Here is a 12,620-nt window from a genome sequence, read left to right as displayed (position 1 = left end):
TCAGATATTCAATGCCAGGCATGTCCAGACACTGACAATGAATATATGGGGCTAGTTGAAAGTGCATAGAGTTGAATATTACTCAGGACCTGCATAATGGCAAAGGTGTCACAGGCCTCTCCGATCGCCCTCCCTCTACCCCACTCTTATCCCTCTCCTTCCCCCATCCTGAAGTAACATCTTGGCCCCGGCCCATTCCCCCCACCCCCGGGCCTACCTTTGTAGCTCCCTGGTGGTCTAGGGGGACATGGCAGGAGCAATGCCCACTCGCTCCTGTCCGGTGCTGCTGCTTTGTCAAAATGGCCGCTGCGACCCCTAGTGGCAGCCTCGTATACTTCCAAAGTGACAGCAGGAATCTTTCCCTGAATATAATTTTGATGCATCATAGGAGCACTACAAGTTTTTATTTCATGAAGACAATTTACAGCAGATTGTGACCCCTGATACAGCCTGCTCTGGCAAAAAGTGGCCACGTCAGGCTCATCTGTCTTGAGGGCGGTCCCTTGTTAACAAAACTTTATCTCCTGGTGCTATTTTCCTGCGTCCCTTGTTGGTCCTGTACCACTTGCCTTTGTTGTTGTTGTTTTTTTTTTTTCTTGTATTTTTAATATTACAACAGGTTTAGTGGACTGGGGCAGGACTTCAAAACGTAGCAAAAAAAAAAAAAAATGAAAACCCTCATGCAAACAAAACAAAGAAACAAAACAAAACAGGAGACAAAACGTTTTCATCCCCATATTCTCTATTCAGTTACTTCTCTGACAGTAATTACACAGTTCAGTTGCTTTTGATTGTGCTAAAAGGCATCTTTCAAACCTATTGTGTAATGAAATAGTCAAATGGATTTTATTTATTTATTTATTGCATTTGTATCCCACATTTTCCCACCGTATGGCAGGTTCAATGTGGCTTACATATTGCTAAAAAGGCGGTTACAAAATTTCGATTTGTAGAAGTCTAGTACAGAAATACAATAAACGCTTAGGTTGATATATTAGCATATTGTGAGAGAGGTTAATATTATTGTTTTCCATTTCTGAACTTTTCGTGATGTATGGCGGTGTGGGATTAAATGAAGACTTTTAAACTGACATTCAGAAATCCAGATTGCTGGATATTTTATCCTTTTCCTGGTTATCCCTAGACAACTGATGTTTCGGCCAAGATTGCGGTGAACTCTACAAGGATTGTTGGGAGCCTGGCACTCAGCAGGTATGAAGTTTCCAAGTTTATAAGTTTATTTAGTATTTAATACCCTGCCCTATGGAAGCGGTCAGGGCAGTTTACAATCTAAAAAAGGAGAATAAAGGAGAGACAAGATATAAAAAGGATAATAAGGAGAGAATTACAATTGTGATAGTGGGGGGTGGGGATAGAGTGGTAGGGATGCTCTATGGCTGACATTCCTCCCCGTCTGGGCGGAGGTAGGGTTATTGATAAGTATATTCAAATAGGTAAGTTTTGAGATCAGTCTTAAATTGAGATAGGGATGACTGTGATATCAATGGTTGAGGGAGAGCATTCCAAAGACGTGATCCTTATACTGTAATCATAGAATCTGTAATGTGTTGGTGGACTAGTATATGATAGCTATAAAAACCATCCACAGCCCTCTAAATTTCAGGAAATCTCTTAAGACTATGTTATTTGGAAAAGCCTACCCCAAGGACTCAGCATGTGTCTCCACTGCTTGATACACATCAATCTAATGACAATTTTGGACACATCCACCCTTCCCTCCTCTCTCCTGGTTTCCCTGTTCCTTTCGTTCCTTCCCCATCCTCTCCATTATTTCTTATGTAGGTTTAATGTTGTATTAGCTTAATTTACTGCATTGGCGTCCGCCTCTGCGGTGCGATGTAAGCCACATTGAGCCTGACGCAGTTGGGAAAATGTGGGGTATAAATTATTATTATTATTTATTATTTATTGCATTTGTATCCCACATTTTCTCACCTCTTTGCAGGCTCAATGTAGCTTACAATACATCATGGATAGTGGAAGTAAGAAGAGAATAGATATTTGGTATTACAGATGGATTTTGGGTTGCATGGTAATGGAATACATGATAGTAATATAACAGAAGGCATTATTAAACATTTCTGGATATATGTGGGGAGTTTCACATGTGTTGATCTCCGTGGTACATCTTGTCAAAGAGATGGGTCTTCAGTTGTTTTCGGAAGTTGGTCAGTTCGTAGATCGCTGGGAATGAAGAGGATATTTTTCTGCATAGACATGTAGAAGATGTTGGGCATATAACTATTCAATCTGCCTATTTATGCCTGCAGGATGTGGATTCATAAGTACAGATTTGGTTTGTATGAGCACCTAAAAATTTAAGTGTGTGCAAATCACTTGTACACACTTATACTTACAAATTAATATACATACAATTGATTTGCATAAAAGCTCTTGCACACATACGAGGGGAAAATCTATAGATGGCGCCTGAAAAATCCGCGAGGAAAAAACATAATGCCTAGGCGTACTCTCTAAAGTACACCTATTTATAGAATAGGCTTAAATTTCTGCACAGTATGTAGAATATGCCAAGCGTCTCTCCACGTGACCAAATGTAGTAGCGCCCATTTACGCCCAGTAAAACCTGGTGTAAATATCGGCGCCTAAATTACGAACAGAGCAGGTACATCCTACAACCGTGCGCGTAGTTTTTTTGGAATGTCCTCGACGCACCCATTTCCCCACCCATAGCCGCTCCCATTTATTTAGTATTTAGGCGCACTGCAATTACAGAATACGCACGAGCGAGTTATGCACGTAAATTCTAATTATTGCCAATTAGTGCTTAGAATTGCTTGTTGAGCACTGTTATCAACATCGATTGGCTTGCTAAGCCAGTTAAGATATGTGCATGGAATGCTGGGTGAGATATTTAGACTCTGTGGGACAACGAGTGCCAAAATAAAACAAACCCACAAGTGTGTGAAAAAAACCACAAAAAAACCCCACTCAAAATTCACAAAAACTAACTAAAGCCCATGGGTTTTTTTTTGGCTCTGTTTGGGTCTTCTCCCTATTACCCATTGCCACTAAGCTCCCTTTCTGTTTGATACAAGCTACTTGAATTTTTCCACTGTTTTGGCTTCTACCACCTTTCCTGGAATTCTGTTCCAGGTGTCCACCACCCTTTCCCTAATTTGTACATTTGTAATAATTCTGTTGTGAAAATGGCATAATATCCTAAGCATGTAGGGATTAGCATCTTCAAAGAAATATCTTTCATGCTTACAAGGTATCATAGTAACATGGTAAGTGAGGACAGATAAAGAGACCTGAATGGTCCACCCAGTCTGCCCAACAGTCACATTCATTATCAATTCAAGATTAAATCAACAGTGAACGTGATATTATACACTTGATCATGGTCTTTCTTTGGTGTTTCTGGGACATAGACTGTAGAAGTCCACCTAGCTCTGTCCTTATGTTCCAACTACTGGAGCTGCTGTCAAAGCCCACTCCAGCCTGTCCGAATCCATCTTGTTGTTTGCGGGACACAGACCGTAAAAGTCTGCCTGGTACTCAGATGTTTCTCTTTGGACACTATCCAACGCAACATTTTCATGTTGGTTGTAAGAGGATTCCCTTTCGATCCCTCTTGCTTTGTCCTTCCATGCAATCACTTCAATGTTTCTCTCTGTCTGAAAGATCAGAACAACGTACACTCTTAAGGGATCTCTCTTCATTCTGCCTTCCTCTTGTTTCCATTAGGTTACAGATGACACTGAAGCACTCTGATGTTGGTCCATTCTCAGTGAGTTCTTCGTGTATTTTAATATTGCTTTGTAGCGTAAACTAGCTGAACAGCAGAAGATATATTTCAAATTCAAGCAGAATAAATGTTAAATTATCAAGGACTTTTCAAAATTTAATTTATTACACTTGATATACCGCATAAAGGCCTTCACACAGACATCGAAGCAGTTAACATGGTTAAAAGATAACGAGGAGTTAAGTAAAAGAGGAAGAAAAGAAAGGGACTAGACTTTAGGGAAGAGGAAGGAGAAGAATTATTGGGTTGCAGATCTGTTTTCATATGTTATCTAACATAGCTATCGTCATAGCAGATATAACTGTCCCACAAGGCTTCATTTTGCCACCAATACTCTTTAACAGGTATTTAAAGCCAATTGGTAAATTGATTATGGAATCAGTTGCCAGATGTATGCTGATAGTATTCAAGTTCATTGTGATCTTGGGCATAATTGGGATGGAATCAACAGACTGAAAGTGATAAGAAAATCCCCGATGCATCGTTAGCGAAATGAGAGGCCTTTTGTTGGGTTGAATTGTTTATTGAGTAGACGGAGTAGATGTGGCTTGATGGACCATTGGTCTGACACAGTATGACTATTCTTATGTTCTTACTTTAATTTGTTGGTATGTTTCTTGTATTTATATTGTATCGTATTTTAGATTTCATAAATTTACCAAGAGTCAAACTGGATGAACATGTGCTAAATTTAAGCAAATAAATTAATTTATGGTTGCGTCGTAGAGAGATTTTCCAGTGGAAGCATTCTCTACTGACTAACCAAGTAAACATAGAGTGGAGTTCATTAAGAAGAGGTAGAAAAATAATCAGTTCTCGTAGTTCTAATTTATTCTTTCACTTCTTTGCAGGTGGCTTTGTTAGATGTTGCTGTGAATTTTTATGTCTCAAACATCCTTCTGCCTCAAATTAACGGTAGGAGACCCACCAGCTTATAATTGAAAAAGAAAAATGCCTATATTGCGACCCAAATCGGGAGATAGACGTTTATCTCCCCAAAACGAATAAATCGGTATAATCGAAAGCCGATTTTGAACGTTTTCAACTGCACTCCGTCGCGGATGCGGACAAAGTTGATGGGGGCGTGTCAGAGGTGTGGCGAAGGCGGAACTGGGGCGTGGTTATTGACCGAACAAAGATGGGCGCATTTCACCGATAATGGAAAAAAAAGTATGCGTTTTTAGCTAGAATTTAGGACACTTTTCCTGGACCCTGTTTTTTCACGAATAAGGACCCAAAAAGTGCCCTAAATGACCAGATGAACACAGGAAGGAATCGGGGATGACCTCCCCTGACTCCCCCCGTGGTCACTAACCCCCTCCCACCACAAAAAATGATGTTTCACAACTTTTTATTTTCACCCTCAAATGTCATACACACCTCCCTGGCAGCAGTATGCAGGTCCCTGGAGCAGTTGTTAGGGGGTGCAGTGGACTTCAGGCAGGTGGACCCAGGCCCATCCCCCTCTACCTGTTACAATTGTGCTGCTTAATGCTTAGTCGTCCAACCCCCCCAAACCCACTGTACCCACATGTAGGTTCCCCCCTTCACCCCTTAGAGCTATAGTAATGGTGTAGACTTGTGGGCAGTGGGTTTTGAGGGGGATTTGGGGGGCTCAACACACAAGGGAAGGGTGCTATGCACCTGGGAGCTCTTTTACCTTTTTTTTTGTTTTTGTAAAAGTGCCCCCTAGGGTGCCCGGTTGGTGTCCTGGCATGTGAGGGGGACCAGTGCACTATGAATCCTGGCCCCTCCCACGAACAAATGCCTTGGATTTATTCGTTTTTGAGCTGGGCGCTTTCATTTTCCATTATCGCTGAAAAACAAAAACGCCCAGCTCACAAATTGTCGAATAAAACATGGACGTCTATTTTTTTCGAAAATACGGTTTGGTCCGCCCCTTCACGGACTCATTCTCGGAGATAAACGCCCGTGGAGATAGACGTTTTCGTTCAATTATGCCCCTCCAAATCAAGGAACTACCTAAAGAATTCCAGGAATATGGACCAAGGCCCAACTTTGTTAGTTATCTCAATGATCCCAGTCTAATATATGTGTACACTACAGAAAGGAAAGACCAGAGAATGTGGTAAAAGCAGTTATCTTACCAGGGTTTTAAAAAGACTTGGTCAATTTCCTAAAAGAAAAGTCCATAACCATGATTAAGATGGATTTAGGAAAATCCACTGCTTATTTCTAGGATAAGCAGCATAAAATCTGTCTTATTCTTTGGGATCTTACCAGGTACTTGTGACCTGGGTTGGACAGTTGGAAACAGGATAGTGGGCTTGAAGGATCTTCATTCTGTCCCAGTTTGTCAACGCTTTTGTTCTTGTGACCAGAGTTACTAATCTGTACTACCACATTAGTACATTCTAATATTGTTAATACCTGCTATTTTAGCACTATAACTGGACGTGTAATTGTGTGCCTAACTTTAGGAACCATTTATAGAGTTTGAGGGATAATGCTTATTCAACAGAAGCATTATTTTTACAGACGGCAAATGTATATTATTAAGTCATTGGGATGCAAGGAATTTGTTGTGTGAACTGATATGCAGTCAACTAGCCTAGCCTTTTTCGTTCTTCATACCTCATAAAGTATGACTTTTTCATGACTTCATTTTCCAGGTAAATTGGAAAGAGGGTTCCCTCTTCCATTGCTGGATCATGTGCAACTGACTGATCTTATTCTGAAGCCTCAACAGGTGAGTGACCCCCCCCCCCCCCCCTCTGAGAGATAAACAGAGAAGGTGCTGTCAGGCAAGGAGTTTCATGTCAACTCAATTTACTCTTTCTTCTCCTCCTGCTCTGCTGTCAGAGATTTTGTTCTCTCTGTGCTGTTCTCTCCCTCACTGCTTCTAAGGTCACTTTAGAAGTAGTTTTTTTTCTGTATTTAGGGGTCCTTTTACTAAGGCGCGCTGAAAAATGGCTTGCGGTAGTGTAGGTGTGGGTTTCGGGCACATGCCGATCCATTTTTTAGCGCGCCTGTAAAAAAATGCCCTTTTTTTTTGCTGAAAATGGACGTTCGGCAAAATCAAAATTGCCGTTTATCCATTTGGGGTCTAAGACCTTACCACCTAGCGGTAAAGACTCACACGGTAACCGGGCGGTAATGACCTATGCATGCCAAATGCCACTTGGCGTGTGTCTGTTGCGCGCACCTGAAAATAAAAAATATTTTTCAGATGCGCGTATCGGACGTGCGCCAAAAATGAAATTACCGCATGAGCCATGCGGTTGTCGAGCGGTAACTCCATTTTAGTGCATGTTGGGCGTGTGTAGACGCTTATGCGGCTTGGTAAAAGGCCTCTTAAAGCCTGTCTTAAGCAGTGGCATTCCTAGGTTGGCTGCCACCCGGGGCGGATCACCGCTGCGCACCCCCCCCGGGTGTAGCAGTGTCTGTCCCCCCCAGGGTGCAGCACCACACCCCACCCTGGTGCAATGACACCCCCCCCGGTGCGATGACACCCCGCAGCGTGAGGACAACCCCCCCCGAGCGCATCAACCCCGCCCAGGTGCATTCTTAGCTGCAGAGAGCAGCCACGCGGCTGTCGGCTGCGCTGGCTCCCTCTGCCCAGAACAGGATGTAACCTGTTCCGGGGCAGAAGGAGCAGGGAACCAGTGGAGCCGACAGGCACGCGGCTGCTCTCTGCACCCCTCCAGCAGCGTGCACCCGGGGCGGACCGCCCCGCCCTTGCTACGCCGCTGGTCTTAAGCATGGAAAGGTGAATGACTGCATACGCACATCAGAAATAGGCAAACAGAAAAAGTGTTGATAGAAATTCCCAGGGGGGTAGTTTGAGCAGAGTGAAGGCTGAGTTCTGTCGTACATGCCAGAAGTTAAGTACATTATAAAATCTTATTTAAGGCAGTTTAGAAATATAATTTAAAGTGAAAAATGAAGGGAGGATGGAAAGTTTTTATGCTGATGACTTATATTCAAACGGGAATTGACGATAGAGACCTGTGTTATATCTGAGGCTTTTCCTTACGTTTATCGACATACTGTGTGGGAGCAGATTTAGGGGGTCTTTTACTAAGTGTGTGTTAACGTTTTTAGCTTGCGCTAAACGCTGAAACGCCCATCTAATATAATAATTCGCATCTCCAACGTTCTGAAGCTGACTCTGTGGCAGTGAAGCCATGTAGTGTTCGTAGGGTTCGTAATCGCCCCACTTTCAAGGGAACTCTGTATAGTTGCCAGGGAAAGAAACGCGATGTCAGAAGGAGAAGGGACCAACCACGGGCCTCGCACTCGCTCTCAGTGCCCCACCCTCGGAGGGAAGGGAAGGCTGCATATAATATTCACCCACCGGAAGTTTGTTCCCTCCCTCCGAGTTCCAAGGTCGTCGTCCATTCCCCCGTCTGTCCCCCCTCCCTCCCGGTTCCAGCGTCCCCCCTGCCTCCCTCCCAATTCCAGGGTCATTGTCCCTCCCTCCCTCCCTTCCAGTTCCAGGCCCCCTCCTTCCGAATTTTAAAAGTCATCCTGACTTACCTCACGCGTTAAGAAGCGTGCAGGCTCGGCACTTACTTCAGTTTTCCCTTCTCTGTCTCTCAGCTCTGGTCCTGCCCTTGCAGAAACAGGAAATGAGGGCGGGACCAGCAGCAGTGATACCCGGTCCCTAATCACTTTAACTTAAAATTGCTTAAAACAGTTAATTTCCAGGGAATCTTTTATTGCTTTGTTCCAGTATGATATTTAAAGGACAACCATGAAGAATTTACTGCATTTAACAGAAAGTTAATTTTATATTCTTTATTTGTTTTAGGACTTCCTACAGCTTGGAGCAAACATCAACTATGGCTGATGAGGTTTAGGAAACGTTTTCTGCTAGTGGTAGACTAGAGAGAAGGAAGAAAAATGCTTGCTTTTAATGGTATTCAGTGGTGTTCCTTGGTCGTCTGCCACCTGGGGAATATCGCCACTGTGCACCCTCTCCCCAGAAGCAGTGCCCCCCCCCCCCCAAGTGCCGTATCCCCCCCTGGGTGCAGCGTCATCATCCCCCGGCACATCGCTTCCAAACACCCCCCCCCCCCCCCCAGGTGCATTGCTCTTACCTCCTGGAGTGCTGGGAGCCGCTATGCGGCTGTCGGCTCTGCCGGTTCCCTGCTCCCTCTGCCCCGAAACAGGAAGTGACCCTAACCACTACTCACTTGCCCTGTCCTTTATCCTCACCTATTTATTCCCTTACCCTTAACCGTTCTGTCTGTTTACCTGTCTTATCTAGATTGTGAGCTCTTTGAGCAGGGACTGTCTTTTTGTGTATGGTGTACAGCGCTGTGTATGCCTTGTAGCGCTATAGAAGTGATAAGTAGTAGTAATGTAGAAGCCTGCCCTTGCAGATCAGCAACGCGGCCGCGCAGGCTTCTGTTTCTGTGAGTCTGACGTCAGACTCACAGAAACAGAAGCCTGCGCGGCTACGTTGCTGATCTGCAAGGGCAGGCTTCTAGATGGAATGTTGCTAGTGGAGGAGAAGCCTAGTGGTTAGTGCAGTGGAACATGGAATGTTGCTACTATTGGAGATTCTGTTACTACTATTTGAGATTCTGGAATGTTGCTATTACTTGAGATTCTACATGGAATGTTGCTATTATTGGAGATTCTGTTGTTACTATTTGAGATTCTACATGGAATGTTGCTACTATTGGAGATTCTGTTGCTACTATTTGAGATTCTACATGGAATGTTGCTATTCCACTAGCAACATTCCATTTTTAGATTGTGAGCTCTTTGAGCAGGGACTGTCTTTTTGTGTATGGTGTACAGTGCTGCGTATGCCTTGTAGCACTATAGAAATGATAAATAGTAGTAGTAGTAGTAACATTAGAGGGAGCAGGGAACCGGAGGAGCCGACAGCCGTGCGGCTGCTCCCTGCATCTCCCCTACAGCGTGCACCTGGGGCAGACTGCCCCCACCGCCCCGCCCTCTGTACGCCACTGATGGCATTGACTGCTCCCCTTACTTGCTTCTTTTACAAATGTACATCCTTTGCCCTTGCGCATAAACGCGGAGCAACTCATGCCCTTAGCGTTCACCTGAACTCTTCAATCTTCATGTCTGTTTTTACTGTCGACAGCGTTACGAACAGGAAGAGCTCCTGATATTAACAGGAATATACCAGTCAATATTCAAAACAATTTTAGTGGGCAGGAAAGGCTTCTGCCCACTTAAATCGCTTGTTCATGGCTACGTGTGAATATTCAGTGGCGCATTACTGGTTAGTGCCACTAAATATTTCCAGTTGGTGCCTGAGCCAAAACCCAGGGCTACCAAGAGACTGGGCCAGGCCCGGCCCCCCCCCCTGAGGTTGCTGCCGCTGCTCCCCCTCCCCCGAAGTCGCCACTGCTCCCCCCTCCACCCCCCTCCAAAGTCGCCGGAGCCACTGCTCCCCTCCACCCTCCCGAGGTTGCCGCCGCCGCTCCCCCCTCCGTCCGCCACCAGGCCGGGCCCCCTGCATTGAAATCGCAGTCTCACCTCCGTGAAAGCAGTGCATCAGGCAGCAGAACGCCTCCCTCCGGCCCTCTTTCCCTTCTTGTGTCCCGCCCTCGCGGAAGTTACGGCAGACGAGGGCGGGACACGGAGGGAAGGCGGGCTCAAGAGAGGCGTTCTGCTGCCTGCAGCGCTGCTTTCACAGAGGTGAGACTGCGATTTCAATGCAGGGGGCAGACGGTGGACGACGGAATGCGGGTGGGACTGCGGCGCTGGGCCCCCCTTGGAGGCCCGGGCCTGGGGAATTTTGTCCCCCCTGCCCCCTCCCCCCATCGGTGGCTATGCCAAAACCGTGGGTGTTCCAGGAATGGAGTTGGCATTTGCTTAAGTGCCAGTATTCAGACTTTGAACCCAAAAATGGCTTAACTACAAAATACAATTTAGGTAACATCTACTAATGTCATTTGTGGAACATTTGAAACACTGAGTGCTCACAGCAGTGCAAAATATAGAAAAATGTGTAAAGATATTAATCTAGAAAAACGGAAGAAAAAGTACAGCCAACTTCCATTGAGAACTTTGCAGACGACAGAACGACAGAATGATCACCTGCGCTAAAAATGCTATGATACCTCAGTAAAAGTCCTCCTTAACCCTCCATTACCTCAGGTACAAACTTACAAAGGCACATCGAAAACTGACTTGCAGTAGTGTAGGCGCAGGTTTTGGGCACGCACAGAATCATTTTTTCAGCGCACTTGTAAAAAAAGCCCTCTGTTTTTTTTCCCCCGTGTGTCCATTTTGGGTCTGAGACCTTACCGCCAGCCATTGACCTAGCGGTAAAGAATTTGGGTGGTAATGACCTACGCGTGTCAGGTGCCACTTGGCGCGCATCCGCTACACACACCAGAAAATAAAAAAAAATATTTTTCAGACGCGCGTATCGGACATGTGCCAAAAATGAAGTTACCACAAGAGCCACGTGGTAGTCGGGCGGTAACTCCATTTTGGCACGCATAGAGGCATATTTTCAAAGCACTTTGGGAGGCTAAGTTCCATAGGTTTCTATGGAACTTTGGGAGGCTAAGTGCTTTGAAAATGAGCCTCATTGGCACCTACGTGGTTAGTAAAAGGTGCCATTAGATTGTGAGCCCTCTGGGGTCAGAGAAATAACTGTGCTTGAACGTAATTCATCTTGAACTTCTACTGCAAAAAGTGTGAGCTAAATCCAAATAAATACAGTGGGGGAAATAAGTATTTGATCCCTTGCTGATTTTGTAAGTTTGCCCACTGACAAAGACATGAGCAGCCCATAATTGAAGGGTAGGTTATTGGTAACAGTGAGAGATAGCACATCACAAATTAAATCCGGAAAATCACATTGTGGAAAGTATATGAATTTATTTGCATTCTGCAGAGGGAAATAAGTATTTGATCCCCCACCAACCAGTAAGAGATCTGGCCCCTACAGACCAGGTAGATGCTCCAAATCAACTCGTTACCTGCATGACAGACAGCTGTCGGCAATGGTCACCTGTATGAAAGACACCTGTCCACAGACTCAGTGAATCAGTCAGACTCTAACCTCTACAAAATGGCCAAGAGCAAGGAGCTGTCTAAGGATGTCAGGGACAAGATCATACACCTGCACAAGGCTGGAATGGGCTACAAAACCATCAGTAAGACGCTGGGCGAGAAGGAGACAACTGTTGGTGCCATAGTAAGAAAATGGAAGAAGTACAAAATGACTGTCAATCGACAAAGATCTGGGGCTCCACGCAAAATCTCACCTCGTGGGGTATCCTTGATCATGAGGAAGGTTAGAAATCAGCCTACAACTACAAGGGGGGAACTTGTCAATGATCTCAAGGCAGCTGGGACCACTGTCACCACGAAAACCATTGGTAACACATTACGACATAACGGATTGCAATCCTGCAGTGCCCGCAAGGTCCCCCTGCTCCGGAAGGCACATGTGATGGCCCGTCTGAAGTTTGCCAGTGAACACCTGGATGATGCCGAGAGTGATTGGGAGAAGGTGCTGTGGTCAGATGAGACAAAAATTGAGCTCTTTGGCATGAACTCAACTCGCCGTGTTTGGAGGAAGAGAAATGCTGCCTATGACCCAAAGAACACCGTCCCCACTGTCAAGCATGGAGGTGGAAATGTTATGTTTTGGGGGTGTTTCTCTGCTAAGGGCACAGGACTACTTCACCGCATCAATGGGAGAATGGATGGGGCCATGTACCGTACAATTCTGAGTGACACCTCCTTCCCTCCGCCAGGGCCTTAAAAATGGGGCGTGGCTGGGTCTTCCAGCACGACAATGACCCAAAACATACAGCCAAGGCAACAAAGGAGTGGCTCAGGAAGAAGCACATTAGGGTCATGG

At 45.2% G+C, this 12,620-nt stretch overlaps 1 protein-coding gene across 1 annotated transcript in view; it reads left to right on the top strand.

Annotated features, from left to right (window-relative positions):
- The window catches only part of BPI (bactericidal permeability increasing protein), a 47,790-nt gene extending 38,916 nt beyond the window's left edge, over positions 1 to 8,874 (top strand). Inside the window, exons 11-15 of the mRNA XM_030211187.1 lie at positions 1,145 to 1,212; positions 3,733 to 3,775; positions 4,645 to 4,708; positions 6,427 to 6,503; positions 8,568 to 8,874. Of these exons, the coding sequence (XP_030067047.1) occupies positions 1,145 to 1,212; positions 3,733 to 3,775; positions 4,645 to 4,708; positions 6,427 to 6,503; positions 8,568 to 8,606 (291 nt within the window). The 3' untranslated portion in view covers positions 8,607 to 8,874. The remainder of the gene's footprint in view (positions 1 to 1,144; positions 1,213 to 3,732; positions 3,776 to 4,644; positions 4,709 to 6,426; positions 6,504 to 8,567) is intronic.
- Positions 8,875 to 12,620: the final 3,746 nt, after the last annotated feature.

This window comes from Microcaecilia unicolor, chromosome 8 (genome assembly GCF_901765095.1).
Source record: "Microcaecilia unicolor chromosome 8, aMicUni1.1, whole genome shotgun sequence".
In the NCBI taxonomy this organism is placed as follows: Eukaryota; Metazoa; Chordata; class Amphibia; order Gymnophiona; family Siphonopidae; genus Microcaecilia; species Microcaecilia unicolor.
This window is presented reverse-complemented; position numbering and strand designations above follow the sequence as displayed.